This window comes from Giraffa tippelskirchi, chromosome 4 (assembly GCF_054371585.1).
Source record: "Giraffa tippelskirchi isolate mGirTip1 chromosome 4, T2T-mGirTip1v1.2.pri, whole genome shotgun sequence".
NCBI lineage: Eukaryota > Metazoa > Chordata > Mammalia > Artiodactyla > Giraffidae > Giraffa > Giraffa tippelskirchi.
Window position 1 is genome coordinate 8,224,816 of NC_137278.1, and position 17,233 is coordinate 8,242,048.

Below are 17,233 nucleotides of genomic sequence, written 5' to 3' on the forward strand. Positions count from 1 at the left end.
GGGTGACCCTGGATCAGCCTCTGACCTTATTCTGTCCTACCTTGGTTGGGTTTGTTCTGCCCCTCCCTGGGCCTCAATTTCTTCATCTGTAAAATGGGACCAATGCTGGCACATACCTCCTAGGATGGTGGTAGAAGACGATACCCATGTATTCAAAACATGTGTCCTATAGAACAGGCTCAATGGGAGGGCTGGGTTTTACTGCTGATTAAAGATTAGCCTGGAGGCAGGCGGACGTTCTCAAACGAGAGTCCTGCTCTGTGCAGCTCTGTCACGAGCTCCAGGGAGGCAGTGCTGGTCGATAGATGCCCTGCGCCCCCATCTGTGTGGGGCCACAAAGGTGGTTGGCTGCCTTTCTCTTGGTCCCTGATACACGATGGGACAGATGCTAGGGTGACATCACCTCCATCCCCCCAGCCGGCTGGCAGAATTCTTTGCATCCCTCCTTGGGCTGAGCAGGGGAGAAAGGAGCTGGACACAGCCCAGTGGGTCACCGGACAGCCCCATGTGGTGGGCGGGATCACCCTTTCATAGATGCAGTCCCGGCTCCCAGTGATGGGCCTCCGGGTCACTCATGCACCCTCACCTGCCTGGTCCTGCCCCGCCCCCCGGTCTCCTTCCTTCTGGGTCATCCTGGGCTCTTCCTACCGGCTGGCCCGTCTCCCTGCATCTTCATCCAGCCAGCCACAGCACTGAGGTCCCAGCTGTGGGGTTACTGCCCCCAGCCCAGTCAGGTCCCCAGTCTCTTCAGCTCGCTCGCAACCCCTTCCCTTCCTAGGATGCCGGCAGCAGTTGTCAAGTCACGTTTTGTGTGATTGGGCTTTCCTTGTGGCTCAACTGGTAACGAATCTGCCTGCAATGCAGGAGACCTGGGTTCGATCCCTGGGTTGGTTGGGAAGATCCCCTGGAGAAGGGAAAGGCTACCCACTCCAGTATTCTGGCCTGGAGAATTCCATGGACTCTATAGTCCATGGGATCACAAAGAATCGGACACAACTGAGTGACTTTCACTTGACTTTTGTGTGTCTCCCCACTGAGCCGGGGGCTCCTGAGGATGTCTGCTCCCGTTGTGTATTCCCCCCACCCCCCGGCTTGTGTGGGCCTGGCGCCGAGCTGGCGCCCACAGGGAAGCTTTGTGGACGCATAAGAGAGGCCCTGGTCAGGATCTGGGGCCTGGGGAGCTCCAAGGGAGACACCAGCCTGGTAGGGTGCTCTGCTCTATTTCAGGACAGCCCAGAAATAGCTGAATTCTGTTGCTGCGAGGGCCACTGGCAGGCTGCGGTGGGTGGAGAGGCCTCGCCCTGCCTCTTTGGGGTTTGGACGTCTAATTGTATATCTTAAAGCTAAAAACGAAACTCTCCTGCAAACCCAGTCTCTGTAATTACCTGTCCCTGGCAGCATGGACTGACCCTGAAACCCCAGGCAAGGGAGGTTCGGGCCATCTTTTTTTGTCTCTTACAAGGGGCTGCCCGGTTCTGCCGGGAGGGCGAGTGTGGGCCCAGGCCTTGAATCAGGTATGTGGGTATTCAAATTCTTTTGGCTTTTGACCAGCCCTTCTAACCTCACAGGGCTTCCCTGGTGGCTCAGACACGGTAAGGTATCTGCCTGCAATGCAGGAGACCCACGTTTGATCCCTGGGTTGGGAAGATCCCCTGGAGAAGGGAATGGCTACACACTCCAGTATTCTTGCCTGGAGAATCCCACGGACAGAGAAACCTGGCGGGCTATAGTCCATGGGGTCACCGAGTTGGACACAACTGAATGACTAACACTTTCACTGTTTTTTCTAACCTAAGACGCTTTTCTCGTTTTTCAATTTCAAGTTCAACTACAGAAATGATTCTCGGAGAGACATGAAGACAGTGGCCCTGCAGTCCCTTGCCCCACCTTAGCCAGACCCACCCCGAGCTCCCTTCCTCCCCTCAGCCACTGTCCCTTCCTGCCCCTTTGCAGGTGGAGCAGGCTGCTGGGCTTGGGAAACCTGCAGCTTGGCGCCGTCATCTTTACATTCCAGTTCTCACCCATTCTAAGCCACATTAGCAGGGGAAGTGAGGTGGGGGAGTGGATACACAGTCCTGTGTGTGTGTTATTTTTTTCCTTTTTAAAGTTTATTTGACTGCACTGGATCCTAGTTGTGTCCCTCAAACTCTTAGTTGTAGCACGTGGGATCTAGTTCCCTGACCAGGGATCGAACCCAGGCCCCCTGCATGGGGAGTGTGGAGTCTTAGCCACTGGACCACCAGGGAAGTCCCCCAGCCCTGTGTGTTCTTAATGAGCGTCTTCTGGATGATTTTTTGTCATAGAGACTCACTCGCAATTTTTTCACACTCTCCCTGTTTCGCCCCCGTCCTGCTCACCGCACCTGGGGAGTTGGGAATGTGTGCAGAGATCCACATTGCCCGCACAGGCCCCATCCCGGCCCCCGCCCCTTGGGCCACAGTCCATCGACTCATGGCTGGTGTCAGGTGGTGCTCAGCTTTCAGCATCCTGGTGACCTTCAGGGCCCTTGGCGGCCCCGAAGAAGGGGCCCTTGCTATTCCTGGGGGCCATGCCCCACAGTGCCTTCTTGGCCCGTGGCCTCCCTGTGCCTTCCTAAACGTGCCAGGCGGATTCCCACCTCAGGGCCTTTGACTGACTGTTCCTCACGTCTGGATTGTTCTTCCCCCAGGTGTCTGCGTTGTCGTCATGCTCTCACCTCCTTTGGCCCTTTGCTCAGGTGTGCCCTTCCCATCAACACCTTTCCTGGCCGTCTTGCCCTCAAGCTCCTTCCTCCACAGCACTTCCCACCATCTGCTGTGTTTTTACCTCATTTTGTCTGTCTCCTACCTACTGCCAGACTATAAGCCCCTTGAAAGCAGATTTTTTTGTTTTCTTCACTGTTTATGTTCTTAGGTCCTTCAGCAGTACCTGACACCTAGTAAGTGCTTCATAAGAGTTTCTTTTTCTTCTTCAGTGAATCAAGCCCTGAGATTTCCTCAAACCTGGCTAAAGTCAGCTGTCATCTGGGGCTCCTGGTCCTCTGCTTGGCATCTTAATTCCTGCTTTCTTTTTTTTTTTTTTAATGATGCCCCCATCCCCACCCTGAGTCTATATTCATTTCCCCCCATTATCCCTACCTGTGCCTGGAACCCCAGACCACCTGGCTGGGGGTCCTGGCTCCCTCCCTCCAGAGGGCCCTCTGCAGGGTTGGGTCCTGGCTGTGCCGTCCCTGGCTCTGGACACAGATGGGCCCTGAGTCAAGACCGAGCTCCGCCCCTCACCGCTCTGTGACTGGGTTTCTCAGCCTTTCTGAGCCTCATTTTCCTCATCTGTGAAATGGGCCACCGTAACAGCCAACTCTCAGTGCTGAAGAGTTCTGGGTGGCACACACTAGGCCCTCAGGGAATGGCTGCTGCTGGGGCGCTTGTTTTATCCTTGCTGTGACCTCCCGGGGTGCGCCAGGGTGAGGCTCCGTGCTTCTTCCCGTGGGAGTGGCGGGACTTAATAGTGTGTGTTTGTTTAGAGCCCTGTGGAAACACGAAGGAGGTGCAGGACTGATCCCGTGAGCCCTGCCTTCCCACAGCGGGAGAGGAAGCTGCCTGTCACCCGAGCCTGGGAAGGGTCCCCGTGGCTTTCTCTGGCCAGGCCCGCAGGAACCACGGTCAGGGAGGCTTCCTGGCCCTGCGTTCCCATGGCAGACTCACAAAGGGGAAGGGAGAGAACGCACAATTCGATATCGGCTTTCGTTTCCAAACACTAATCCTGATTCCTCTGGGTGTTTCAACACGCCCGGCACTGTGAGCTTCCTCCTCAGACTCCAGCAGCTGCTGCCACTCCTGGGCTGGCTCAGGCCGGTGGAGGGGCGGGCGGAGATCTGATGGTCTGCTCTGGCGCCCCGGCTGCCCCCTAGCTTTCCCTGCTTTCAGGCTTGGAGCCTCTGCCCGATGGGAAGCAGTCTAGTCTTTGTGCCCCTCCACCCACCTCCTCCGGGCCTCCCTCAGCCCAGAATCCATCGTGGCAAGACCGAGGCACTGTCAGGGGGAAGGCTCAAAGAGTTCTCACCACAGTCCAGCGTGGGTGGATGTAGTTACTAACCCTGCCCCCTGCACTGCCTCATCCCCTCTGCTCCCCTCCCCAATGCCATCCAGCCCCTGAACCCGCATGCCGCCTCTCCATTTGCCAAGCTTGTTTCTACCTCAGGGCCTTTGCACTTGCTGTTCATGCATCAGGACAGCTCTTCCCCCCAGTCTTTGCTCAGCCCACACCCTCACTTCACTCCAGACCTTCGTCAGGCGTCACTGCCACAAGACTTTCCCCACCCACCTGCCCAAAGGAGCGGCTACCTGCTTCTCCTCTCCGTCTGGCACTCCCTACCCGCCTTCCCTGTGCTGCGTGCTCCAGTTTTCTCTTTGAACCACCATGCTTTTGTTTTGGTTTTGGTAACTGTTCTTTGAGCTGCAATTCACAAACCACACAGTTCACCCATTTATATTCACAGAGCTGTGACTGTCACCACAGTTAAGTTTAGAATGTTTTCATCACCCTAAAAAAACTCCATACCCATTAGCAGTTATTCCCATTTTTTCCCCCAACTCCTCCATCTCCTGGCAATCCTCAGTCTTTCTGTCTCTTATGGGTTTGCCTCTTCTGGACTTTTCTTAGAAACTGAATCATACAATGTATACTCTTTGTGACTGGCTTCTCTCACTAAGCAGAATGTTTTCAAGGTTAGTTCACATTGTAGCATGTTTAGGTGCTCCTTCAGCTGCTGAATAATGTTCCGTTGTTTGGATATATCACACTTTTTGTATCCATTCACCAGTTGATGGACATCTGGGTTGCTTTCATTTTTTTGGCTATTATGAATAACGCTGCCTTGTACATCTGCATACAAATTTTCATATGGACATGTGTATCATTTCTCTTGGCTTTATACCTAGGAGTAGAATTGCTGAGTCATATGGTAACTCTAGTTTAACCTCTTGAGGAACTGCCAGACTGTTTTCCAAAGCAGCTGCACCATTTTACATCCCTGCCAGCAGTGCACGAGTGATCCGGTTTCTCCACATCCTCATCAACACTTGTTATCACCAGTCTTGATTATAGCCGTTCTAGTGGATGTGAAGTGGTCCCTTGTTACAGTTTTGATTTGTGTTTCCCTGATAGTTACTGATGTTGAGCATCTTCTCGTGTGTTTATTGGCCATTTGTATATCTTCGGAGAAATGTCTATTTAGATTATCTGTCTGTTTTTAAATTGGGTTATTTGTCTTTATTTTTGAGTTGTAAGAGATCTTTATATACTCTAGCTACAAATCCCTTATATATATATGATTTGCAAATATTTTCTCTTGTTCTGTGGGCTGTCTTTTCACTTTTTTGATGGTGTTCTTCGAATCACAGAGTTTTTAAATTTTTATGAAGTTCGGTATATCTATATTTTTATCTTACTGTTTGTACTTTTGGTGTCATACCTAAGAAACTGTTGCCTCATCATAGATCATGAAGCATTACCCCTATGTTTTCTTCTAGGAATTTTATAGTTTTTTACTCTTAAACTTAGGCCTTTGATTCATTTTGAGTTAATTATTGTACATGGGGTAAAAAATGGGTCCTACTTCATTCTTTTGAATGTGAATATACAGTTGTCCCAGCAACTTTTGTTAAAAAGGCTATTTCCCCATTTGTACCTTTGTTAAAATTAATTGACCATAAATGTGAAGATATATTTCTGGACTCTCAATTCTATTCCATGGATCTTTGTATCTATCCTTATGTCAGAACCACACTTTCTTAATTATTGTAGCTTTGTAGAATTTTTGCAGTCAAGACATGTGAATCCTTTATTTATGTTCTAGATTGTTTTGATTATTCTGGTCTCTTGAGTTTCTAAGGTTTAGGATCAACTTTTCAATTTTCAGCAGCAAAGTCAGCTGAGATTCTGATCGAGATTGTATTGAATTTTTAGACCAGTTTGGGAGTACTGTCATCTTAACAAGATTAAATCTTTCTGTCCATGACTATGGGATGTCTTTCCATTTACTTAGATGTTCTTGACTTTCTTTCAGCAAGGTATTGATAGTTTGTAGTTTTGCAGAGCGTATGTTTTATACTTCTTTTGTTAAATTTATTCTTTTTGATACTATTGTAAGTGAAATTGTTTATTTCCTTGTGGATGTTTACTAATATATAGGAGGTCATTGATTTTTGTATATTGATCTTGTATTCTGCAACCTGGCTGAACTCATGTATTCTAATAGGTAGTGACTTCCTTAGGATTTTCTGCATACCAGATCAAGTCATCTGCCAATAGAGGCAGTTTCAGTTCTTCCTTCCAGCAAAATGTAAGCTTGTCACTGCTGTGGTCCCAGTGCACAGAAAAGGGACTGGCACAATTGGTGCTCAATTATTTGATGAATGAAGGAGGAGGGCCGCCACGGCTGGGTCAGATGATGCTCTGGCCTGGGGCCCCCGCTTCTCCTGGGGCACCTGCTTCCTGCCCCATGTCCCTTCCTCTCCCCCTCCTCTCAAGCCCTGACCTTTTCTGCCCCGTCACCTGGGGTTGCTGGAGCTCACCTTCCTAACAAGGTCAGAGCATCCTGGTGATTGAGTGCCCCTCAACTCCAGCGTCTTCATCAGATAAGACAGGGCTTGGAGACCTCCCTAGGGGAGGGGCCTCCCTAGGGGGCCCTTGCCGGGCACCCCTCCGTGAATGCTCTCAGGTGCCCGTGATGAGTGGCTCCTGTGCCTGCTTCACCAATGACGATGCAGAGGTTGGGCCCCAGCCTGAGCTGCACAGTGTGAGGTTGTGAGCCCGGGTCTGCCTGGCTGAGTCTTGTTGCTTCCATCACAGCCCTGGCAGAACATGGGGAAGCCTTGGTCCCATCCTCAAAGCCTCGTGGGGCCAGAAGGGAGTTCCTCATAGAGGCTTGGCTCGGGGGCCTTCATTGGCCGAGAGCCCAAGAGTATGTTCATTTCCCACTCATACGGTTCCCTCTGCTGGGAACTGTCTCCCCCACTGGCTACTCCCCTTCTCTGCATTCGGGTCTGCGCCTGAATGCCATCTCCCTGCAGCTAGTAACCTTCCCTGACTCACCCCTTCCCCCACCCTGTCCTGGTGACACTGAGTCATCACTGGGGTGACTGTCAAATGTCAAGTCTGTGAATCCGGTCCACTGCAGGGTCCAGCACCCAGCACGTACTTGGGACTCAGAGACCCAGATAGATGCCTTGGGGACCGAGCATGGTGTGGCTGACCCCACGACCCTCGTGGGTTCCATCTGCCAGGCTCTCCTGAGCCGCTGACCCATGAACCAAGACGATGACCGGGTGCTGTGACCCTGTAATTGGATAGTCCTGAGCTCAGATCCTGCTTTGCCCGTCTCTGGGGGGTGTGACCTTGGGTGGTCTCCGGGAGCCTCAGTGCCCTCAACTGTATAGAAGGGGCGGCACAGAGTCTGTCCCCTTCCGGAGTTGCCGGGGAAGCAAGTGTTCAGGAGATGCTCAACCTGTGCTGACCCTCCGCCCTCGGGAAACCCCTCTGGTCTCCAGGGGGTGGAGCGGTCACTTCCTCAGCTGTCTGCCCCGCGTTCCTGTTAGGTGGGATGAGGCTGGAGATAATGTCTCTCACGTGGGCCCCGCCCTTCCTGAGCACATCCTGCCCGGCGGGGGGCGGACCTCATCTCCTTCACGTGAGAAGTCACAGCTACTTGCATCCCCCTACTTCCACCTCCAGGGAGGCACCTCCCCAGTGGCGGAGGGTGGGGTGGGGGTGGGGGTGGGGGTGGGGGTGGGGGTGGTGGGGGATGGTGCTGAACTGGGGGTGGGGCTTGGTCATGCTCCACAGGCCCAGGAGGAGCTCCAGGAGCTGGAAAGCCAGCTTGGCCCCCCCCAACCCAGTGGGGAGGATGCACCTGTGGCACCAGAGCCCAGCTGCTTGGGTTCGAGTCCCTGTTCTGCTCTGCTCATGGTGGGCCTCAGGCTGAAGTCAGCCCAGAGGTCCTGTTTTCTTTGAATGTGGGCTTGGACTACTGATGGTAGCTGCTGCAGACAGTTGCTGGGAGGGTTAGCATGACCATGGATCGCCAGCGCTTGGAGCAGGCTCCAATGGCTTTGGGGGGTGCCTGGCACATAGGAAGCGAGCTGTGAGTGTTTGCTATTGTTGCTGTTATTACTCTTTATCATCGCTGTTACTACTAGTGAAGAAGGGGGCTCTGGAGTTGGGCAGCACTGGACAGAGGGCACAACTGTTTCCTGGCTGGTGATACTGGGCAGTTTATCTAGCCTCAGTTTCTTCATCTGTGAAAAGGGCTGGCTGTCCATCCTGGGAACACCTTTGTGAGGCTTACTCGAGATGGCCAGCAGCAGTCCAGCAGGAGGGGCATGTGGCAGCTGAAGGAGCTGTCTGAGGCCCCAGAACAAGGTGGGGGCTGGCAGGCAGGCAGTGCTGGAAACACACGGCTGCCCCCCCGCTCCCCGCTGCTCTCACCCTCGCTGGACTTTGGGTTTTTTGTGTTTTTTTTTTCATTTTTTATCTTGTTTTTGTTGTTTTCATCACACTTCCACAAGCAGATTCTTGTTACGAAAATGCAGTCACTTAGTGATACAAAGTGAAAAGTGAGAGCTCCCCACCCATCCCCGGAGGCGGGCAGGGCCCTCATCTCCCTGAACGTGGACCCCCTCCCCTGTGCCCACAGGGAGGAGGTGCAGGAGAACTGCGTGCGGTGGCGGAAGAGGTTCACCTTCGTGTGTAAGATGAGTGCCAACCCGGCCACTGGCCTGCTGGACCCCTGCATCTTCCGTGTGTCGGTGCGCAAGGTGAGGCCAGCGGGGGGCTGCCAGGATCACCAGGGTGGTGGCTCCCAGCCCATCCCCTCAGTCATGCTACCTCATTTCCTGTCCTCCTCCCCTGGGGGTCAGATAGGGGTCGGGGGTGGAGAGGATTGGGAAGACCCATGAGGTCGCTGGGATTCCCTAGCCATCCTGATCTCCCTGTCTGTTTCCCTTGCAGGAGCTGAAAGGTGGGAAGGCTTATTCCAAGGTAAGCTGGGCCAGGTGAAGGGGCAGCGGGGTGGGACGGGATGGGACAGGCATGTGAGAAGCTCTAAGAAGAACCTCCAGCCACCTCTCTTGCCCCAAACAGAAGACGCCCTGCCCTCTCTGAGATGTATTTTTGTAAATATCTTTATTGACAGCCTCTGCGTTTAATGTAAAGGCAGCGGATGCTTATTGCAGTACAGATGGTAGAGGGCTTCCCACCTCGTGCTTCCCTCGGCCTCCTCCTCACACCCTTCCAGACCTCTTAAGAAAACAAAAATGCATGAAGCGGGGGACTTCCCTGGTGGTCCAGTGGCTAACACTCCACACTCCCAATGCAACAGGCCCAGGTTCGATCCTTGGTCAGGGAACTGAATCCCACGTGCCACAACTAAGACCCAGTAAAGCCAAATCAATAAATAAATATTTTAACAAAGAAGCAGCGGAAGAAAAATGCATGCACTATTTCATACAGAGCAGTGAATAAAACGTGCATATGGTTTAGAGGATCGTACGAGGAGCCCCCATGGGTGTACCTCAGCACATGCAGGTGATAGGATTTTTAAATTCCCAAGAGGGACTTGTCCTACAGATTCTGAAACCTGTTGTTTTTTTTTTAACCACCCAGTACAGCGCGGGCATGTTTTTATGTCACAAGTTTCCTTTTGCTTTCTACAGTGGCAGGTCCCCTCGTCTGGCTGGGTGAAGGGGGCTCAGTCACCCCCACGGCTGCGCATCTGTGTGGTGGGCAGCTTTCCCCTCGCCCACAGACACTTCCGGCCTTCCCGTTTAAAGCCTTTTCCACTGGGGAAGGTTGGGGAAGACGGCTCTGGAAGTGTCACCTCTGGCTTTGAGTCAGCCTGCTCTGCCCTGAGCCCCTCTTCTCGTGGGGCCTCTCGCCCACCCTCTGGGGCCCGGGGAGGCGCCCAGCAGCAGGGAGGTGGGCTCAGTTAGTCTAGAGGGGACACGCCTTTGTCTCACCTCACCCTGCTTGGAGAGCCTGAGGCAGGTGATGTGCGGGTCCAGTCCCTTCCCATCGACCAGAGCTCAGGAAGTTCAGTGGACATGGCCGTGCCCTGTGCCCTGTCCCGGGCACCGACACCCTGCCCAGAAACAGAGGGCAGGGTGGCTAGAACCAGGCGGCGGAAGGTACTCTTAGAGCAGAGACTTCTCCTTCTGGTGACGCACGTGGGTGAAGGACAGCCAGTGAAGAAACAGCCAACAGCGAGAGCACCCACCTCCCTCTCCCTCCTCCCACAAACCTGCTGTGTCACCTGTCAGACCTCCCAGGCCCTTCCCTCTGTCACAGGTTCGTGAGTGCGTGCTAAGTCGTTTCAGTCGTGTTCGACTCTTTGCAGCCCCACGGACTGTAGCCCACCAGCCTCCTCTGTCCACGAGTTTCTCCAGGCAAGAAGACTGGAGTAGGTTGCCATGCCCTCCTCCAGGGGATCTTCCCCACCCAGGGATTGAACCCATGTCTCTTAGGTCTCCTGCATTGAAAGGCAGGTTCTTTACCACTGGACCACCTGGAAAGCCCCACCACAGGCTCAGGTTCCCTTAATTAGAGGAAGAAACTGAGGCCCAGAAAGGTGATGAGATCTGACACTGATCAAGGCTCGTTTCAGTCCTGGCTCTGCCGGCTAAGGTGTGTGAGCCCCTGAGCAGGTCACTTGCGCGCTCTGAGCCTTAGTTTCTGGGTCTGAAGCACGCGCCCTACACTCTGCAGTAGAGACTTGTGTGCCGCAGGTGCTCAATGAATGTCCCTGCTTAGCTTGATTTGTCCTCCAGGTCCCCAAGCCCAGCACCCACCCCCCCACACCCCAGCCTCCAGGTCTGGCAGACGTGGCTTCCGCCCAGGAGGCCTTCTCAGCTCATCCAGCCTGTTCTTCCACTTTCTTACTTCCCTCCCCACCCCGGGCTCCCCTTTGCATCCCATGACAGCTTGGGGTTCCCGCCAGCTCCTGGCTCCTACCCCTACCAGGGTCTCCCACACGCCCACCCACCCACCACAGTGCCAAGTTCCCACGGGCCTGGCCACCCCTCCTGCCCGCTGGCCCGGTGGCTCCCACAGCACGGCCTTGTTTCCCTGGGAACAGTGCGTCTGTGTCGCAGACAACAATGTCCTTTCATCTCGGGCGCTGCCCCGGTGCACGCCGGGACTCGGCACAAAGGGCGCTTTGTGCAGCCCAGGGATGTGAGCTCCTGGCTTTGCCACCGGAGTCGCCAACCGGGGCCTGTGTCCTTGGGTGCCGGTTATGCAACAGTCTGTCGGGGCTGCGGGGCGGGCCCGGGGCGCTGGCCCCCCCGCCCCCGGCCCAGCTCAGCCTTGAGCCACCTGCCCTGCGCCCACACTCCCCTCAGCCTCCCACCCTCTCCTCTCTCCCGCTCAGCTGGGCTTCGCCGACTTGAACCTGGCGGAGTTTGCAGGCTCCGGCTCCACGGTGCGCTGCTGCCTGCTGGAGGGCTACGACACGAAGAACACCCGACAGGACAACTCCATCCTCAAGGTACCGGGGGCTCTGGGCCTGGCCCGCCCCTCCCACCCAGGGACAGGGGTAGGGGCAGGGGCAGGGGCGGACCACCTCCCTGTCAGAGTCCGCCGGGGGGTTGCAAAGAACACAGGTTCTCACCCCAGATGGGCAGTGAGAGACGCTGGGAAGACGTGGGCCCTGGGGTCAGGAAACCCGCCTTGGAGCCCCGACTCGGCCACTGGCCTCAGTTTCCCCCTCCATAATCGGGGCTCAGGGGGTGGACCCCACCAGTCTCTTGCGGTCAGACCAGCACCCCGTATCTCGTGGTGCCCAACCACAGCCCGGCAGGGAGTGGTGTCTTCCTGGCCCCAGTTTTGCACAGGAGGGGCTCAGGCACAGAGGTTCGATCATCCACCCGAGGGCACAGCAGAGCTGGCACCTGACCCTGCAGCCCAGCTCCTAACCACTGCCCCGCGTGACACGAGGCCACCTGAGCTCCAGAGCACCGGGGTGTGAACGGACCTTCTGTCCCAGGACCCGGCAGACCCAGGCAGCTGCCCCGAGGGCCTAGCCACGTGAAGGTTTTCGGTGGCCGGGGCATCACCCTCCCCCCGGGCAGCTGCCTCCTCAACCTCTGGGGACAGAGATATCGGGGCATCTCCTGCCAGCGCACCTCTCTTGCTTGTCTCCACACCCTTCCACCTGGCTGAGAAAAGAGTCTTGTCTTAACCACAGCTCTGTGAGCTGACCCAGTGGGAACGTGCTGCATCCGGCAGAGCTGGGCAGGAGGCAGTAGGCAAGGGTGCTAGGGCCTCCTGGACCTTTTGCAGAAGAAGCCAGAGGCCCGTGGAAAGGTCCAGACTAGCTGTGGTGAGAGCCAGGGCCTCAGTGCATCCTCAGACCAGATCAAGGTGACCCAGGGGCAGGTGGCCTTGGGGTCAAGGCCAGCTCCCCCGTCCTGTCTGCAGGACCTTGGACAGTCATTTATTTTCCCTGAGTCTGTCTCAGTTCCTGTGTCTACATCCAGGGGCCACCATGTACTTGGCAGGTTGCTATCACAGCCAAATGAAATAACCCATGAAAAATCTCAGCCTCACCCCAGTGGGCACCATTTTTGTCAGAGGTGTCCCTGGGATCCTCTTTTTCACCTGTCACTCATCCCAGCCCTGATTCGGGGACCCAAATCTTGCCTCATTTGAACCATAGCCAAACTCTTTGCCAAAGAGGATGTTAAACATTTCTAATGACTTCTTACTTTGCTTTATTCAACAAACTTTCACACACCCCTGCCCTCTGTGTTGGACTTGGTGAACCTCCACGCCGTGTAGGCTGGGTGGACCCCTCCTGGTGGGCCCCTCCCCACCCGGTAGACATCAAGAGCCCCCTTCCCACCTGCCTCGCCTGCTCTGGGGGCCATGAGGATGGAGAGTGTCTGCGGCCCTACCCTTGAGGGTCCCACAGTTTAGTCACCGTTCTGAAATGACAGTAGCCGACTTTCACTCCTCACTCACTCCATGCCAGGTGCCCCAGGCATCCTCTCTGCTGTCCCATGAGGCAGGCGTTAGGATCAGTTTTGTCCTCTGCACAAGGAAACTGGGCTTCAGTGAAGTTGGGTGGTGTCACCAGGGCCAGCAAGGGACAGAGATGGGATCAGAGTCCAAGCTCATCTGAAGCCAGAGCAGGGGGGGTGCCAGGCACCTGTGGGGGAGCTGGGGGGCTTGGACGGGTCTTGGCTGATCTCCCCACCTTTTGCACAGGTCACCATTGGAATGTTCCTGCTCTCGGGAGACCCCTGCTTCAAGACGTGAGTGCTGGTGCAGGCCACCTGAGGGGTGGGGGCTCTGTCCTGGACATTGCGGGGGGTGGGGCAGGGACGCTTCCCTCCTCAAGGCTCGTAGGGTCTTCTGTCTTCTCCTGACCCCAGGGTAGGGCACTCCAGTCATACCCCTCTCTGTTTTTCCAAGGCCGCCGTCCACTGCCAAGTCCATCTCCATTCCAGGCCAGGATTCCTCCCTGCAGCTGACATGTAAGGGTGGCGGGACCAGCCGCGGTGGCAGCAGCAGCAACTCCCTGACGGGGTCCCGGCCCCCCAAGGCCCGGCCCACCATCCTCAGTTCGGGTAATGTTCCCCACCTGCCCTCTGCACTCCTTGGATGAAGGCTTTCACTTCCTGCAGTTCCTAGGTCCCAAGGGGGGACACTTGCTGAGAAGAGAAAGCCAGTGGGGTGGTGTTCACCCACCCTTGCTTCCATCAGGTGGCGTCTGCGCCCCTCCCATGATCCGGGCTCTGCCTGGCCCCAGAATCACAGCAGCACCCTGGACCGAGACGGATCAGGTCGCTGGCCTCGTGGCTCTCCCGGTCGAGCAGGAGAGACAGGTGTCAGTGAAGAGTAAATACATCAAATGCTTGTCCGCCTAGAACTGTGACGAGAGCTGGGGGAGAGATGTAGAAGGTGTCTGCCTGGGGACAACTAGGGAAAGCTCCCCGAAGGGATGTCATTTGAGCTGAATCTGGGGTGTATTGTGCCATGTTCCTGGCAGAGGGACGTGCTAGGAGCTCTTGTTCTGCTCCTTGCTGTGTGACCCTGACCGGCCGTTTGACCTCTCAGGCCTCAGAATCGTCCTCTGCAAAGCGAGATCAGCAGTAGTAACCACATCCGGGTTGCTCTGGGGATGAACTGAGTAAACACGTGTGCCTTTCCTGGCACCTGGGTCATCCTCTGTATTTCGCAGCATGTTTCCATTAAATTATCATCATTACTAATGTTATGAAAAATGCAAATGAGCCTGAATCCCCAGAGGAGTGGGTTTGGCAATTAAGAGGGGGAGGTACTACCAGGAAAGGAGCCCACTGCTGTAAGGGATGAAGTAGACCCTCCCCTCACAAAGCATGAGCCTTGGCCCCTGCACCCCATCCCTGGGGATGAGCTCAGAGCTGGGAGGTGAACAACCCCCAAGCTGATCAGTAAGCAGGGTGGCATATGGTGGCCCTAACCTGTGCCACAAGAGCAGTGAGGCCATGAGGCCTCAGACCCTGTTTGCTGGGTGATTCTGCCCCCGGGGCTGGGAGCCAGAAGGGACCCTCTGACCCCGAGGGCCAGCTTTTGCCCTCCCAATTTTGCTGCACACTAGCCAGGTGGGGCCCAGAGCAGAAGCTGGGCTTCTCCCCTGCCTCAGTCTGGGGGCTGCATGGAGGAATGGGGGCTCCCCAGAGGAGCAATCTGGGGACCAGGGCACCCTAGCACATGTGGTGCCTTTTGTGCAAGACATGCTTCTCCTGCGTGGGGTGGGAATTTGAGCCCCACAAGCCTCTCTCTCCTTGCAGCCCCTCAGAGGCAGAGAACGTGTCGAGACTTGAAAAGCCTCGTGGCTTTGGGTGGGGACACTGGCAGGCCTAGGGTCTAGGCTATGACCTGGGTGTGCTCATGTCTGAAGAGGATGGCAGAGTCATTGCTTCCTGGAGAGACCAGGACTGGTGGGTGGGTGGGTGCTCTCTGAGCCCTGGGCAGACCCCTCTTGGTTCCCTGTATCTCCTGCTGCCAGTGCCTGAAAGTGTTCCCCATCCTTATTTACTCCACTCCAGCTACACAGACCCTAGTTCAATGAAGCCTCAGGGCCTTTGCTTATGCTGTTTCCTGGGTCCGGAAGGCCTTTTCTCTGATGCCTTACCTAGCCTGCTCCCTGCCAGACATCCCAAAGGTCTCTCATTAAGGCCACCTCCTCAGAGAAGCCTTCCCTGATTTCAGACTGGATTTCAGACCCGCCCTCCCCCCATACATTCCCTGCTGTGGGCCATTCGCCAGTTATGGTTAATGGTGGGTCATTTTTGTCCAGCGTTCTTCCTTCCCACCACTGGGTGCCTATGACACCCTGTCTCCTGCTCCCCAGCACTGAGTAGAGCGCCCACCAAATATTTGTGGAATGAAGGAAAGACCCTGGGTTCCAGTGGTAACCTGTAGCTCAGGACAGGTTGCTGCTCCCCGAACCTCAGTTTTTCCATCTCTTAAGTGGAAATACATAGTGTGCCCCCCAACCCCACCCCGCTACATTCAGTGAGAGGACTAGTGAGAAGCGAGCATACTGGTCACCCCTGCCCCTCCCGGCTTCCAGGGGTGCCGGAGGAGCCAGACCAGAACCTGTCCAGCCCAGAGGAGGTGTTCCACTCGGGCCACTCCCGCAACTCCAGCTACGCCAGCCAGCAGTCCAAGATCTCAGGTGAGTGCTCGCCCGCCCACCCGGTGCCCTTGGCCTCCCAGCCTCCCTGGCCCCCCGTCATGACCTGCACCCCCACCACCCAGCAGGCTACAGCACAGAGCACTCGCGCTCCTCTAGCCTCTCGGACCTGACGCACCGCCGGAACACGTCCACCAGCAGCAGTGCCTCGGGCGGCCTCAGCATGGCCGTGGAGGGGCCCGAAGGCTGCGAGCGCGAGCACCGGCCCCCGGAGAAGCCACCGCGGCCGCCCCGGCCCCCGCATCTGTCGGACCGCTCGTTCCGGTAGGTCTCACCTCAAGTGCTGCTGGAGAGCAGAGCCCTCCGGTGGCTCCCGGAACCTCTGCCCCTCTACCTGTAACACGGGGACGACAGGGCCCCACCGTCGTGGGGTGTGTGGCCGTCGAACCAGCTGATCCTCCACGCTGGCCGCACCCGCCCTGGCGCGCATGCTCAGTGGGCAGATACTACGGGTGGTCTAGCGTACCCTGGGGCCCGCCTGCTTCCGCGCTCTGCGCCCTCTCAGAGGCTGGCACTTAACCTCCCAGGGCCTCCATGGCCTCCTCTCTAAGACCAGGGCGCAGCAGCATCCTCACCGTAGGGCTGATGTGACGGTTCAGTGAACACAGTCTGGACCAGCCTCCCTGTGCACTCGGAGGGTCCTGAGTGCGGTGGAGGGGGAGTGGGTCCTCTGGCCCTGTGACTGTCCTGACTCCCACCCCACCCCAGGAGGAAGAAGGACTCGGTGGAGAGCCACCCAACTTGGGTGGATGACACGCGCATTGACGCTGACGACATCGTAGAGAAGATCATGCAGAGCCAGGACTTCACGGAAGGGAGCAATACCGAGGGTGAGCCGCCAGCGCCGGCGGGGTTGGTGCCTGGGGGCCCCCTGGCTGCACCATCTCACTCAGCCTTTGTCCTCCCCTGTGTCCCCACAGACAGCAACCTCCGGCTGTTCGTGAGCCGCGATGGCACCACCACCCTGAGTGGTATCCAGCTGGCCAACAGGTAGAGGGGAAGGTTCTGGGCAGGTGATGAGTGTGGCTCTGGGCCCCCGTGGTGAGAGTGCATGGCTTCTGCAGCCCACTGACCTCGCTTTGAATGCCAGCTCTTGTCCGTGTGACTTCGGGCCAGTCATGTCTCTCTGAGCCTCGGTTTCTCCATCTGTCAAATGATGTGGATCACACCACCTCACCTGGAAACCTGGGACAAATGCCCCAGGGTTGGTTTGGGAAGGTTCCGAGGAACCTTGGAAGATGCCTGGCACAAGGCTTGCCACACAGCCGGGGCTTCATACATCTTTATTTTGGATTCCACTTTTCTTTCCCTTCCTTCTGGGTCTGGGAGCTCCTAAAAAATGATGATGATGACTCATTTATTTATTAAATGAATAGTTACTGCGCACCAGCTACGTACCAGGTTCTAAGCTAGGTGTTGGGGATACGGCAGTGAACAACATAGATTTCTGCTTCATGATGTTCAGAGGCAAGTGGATGTGAGGATCAAACTTGTGGCTTGAACTCTGCCAGTATG

At 56.0% G+C, this 17,233-nt stretch overlaps 1 protein-coding gene across 2 annotated transcripts in view; it reads left to right on the forward strand.

The window, feature by feature from the left end:
• EEIG1 (estrogen-induced osteoclastogenesis regulator 1) overlaps positions 1-17,233 on the forward strand; it is a 36,009-nt gene that overhangs the window by 14,878 nt on the left and 3,898 nt on the right. Inside the window, exons 2-10 of one of the 2 annotated variants that reach the window (XM_081587072.1) lie at positions 8,675-8,795; positions 8,989-9,018; positions 11,405-11,521; positions 13,243-13,289; positions 13,450-13,604; positions 15,596-15,700; positions 15,784-15,982; positions 16,427-16,548; positions 16,639-16,708. In XM_081587072.1, coding sequence (XP_081443198.1) covers positions 8,675-8,795; positions 8,989-9,018; positions 11,405-11,521; positions 13,243-13,289; positions 13,450-13,604; positions 15,596-15,700; positions 15,784-15,982; positions 16,427-16,548; positions 16,639-16,708 — 966 coding nt within the window. The remainder of the gene's footprint in view (positions 1-8,674; positions 8,796-8,988; positions 9,019-11,404; positions 11,522-13,242; positions 13,290-13,449; positions 13,605-15,595; positions 15,701-15,783; positions 15,983-16,426; positions 16,549-16,638; positions 16,709-17,233) is intronic. The other variant, XM_081587073.1, reaches the window with a different exon arrangement.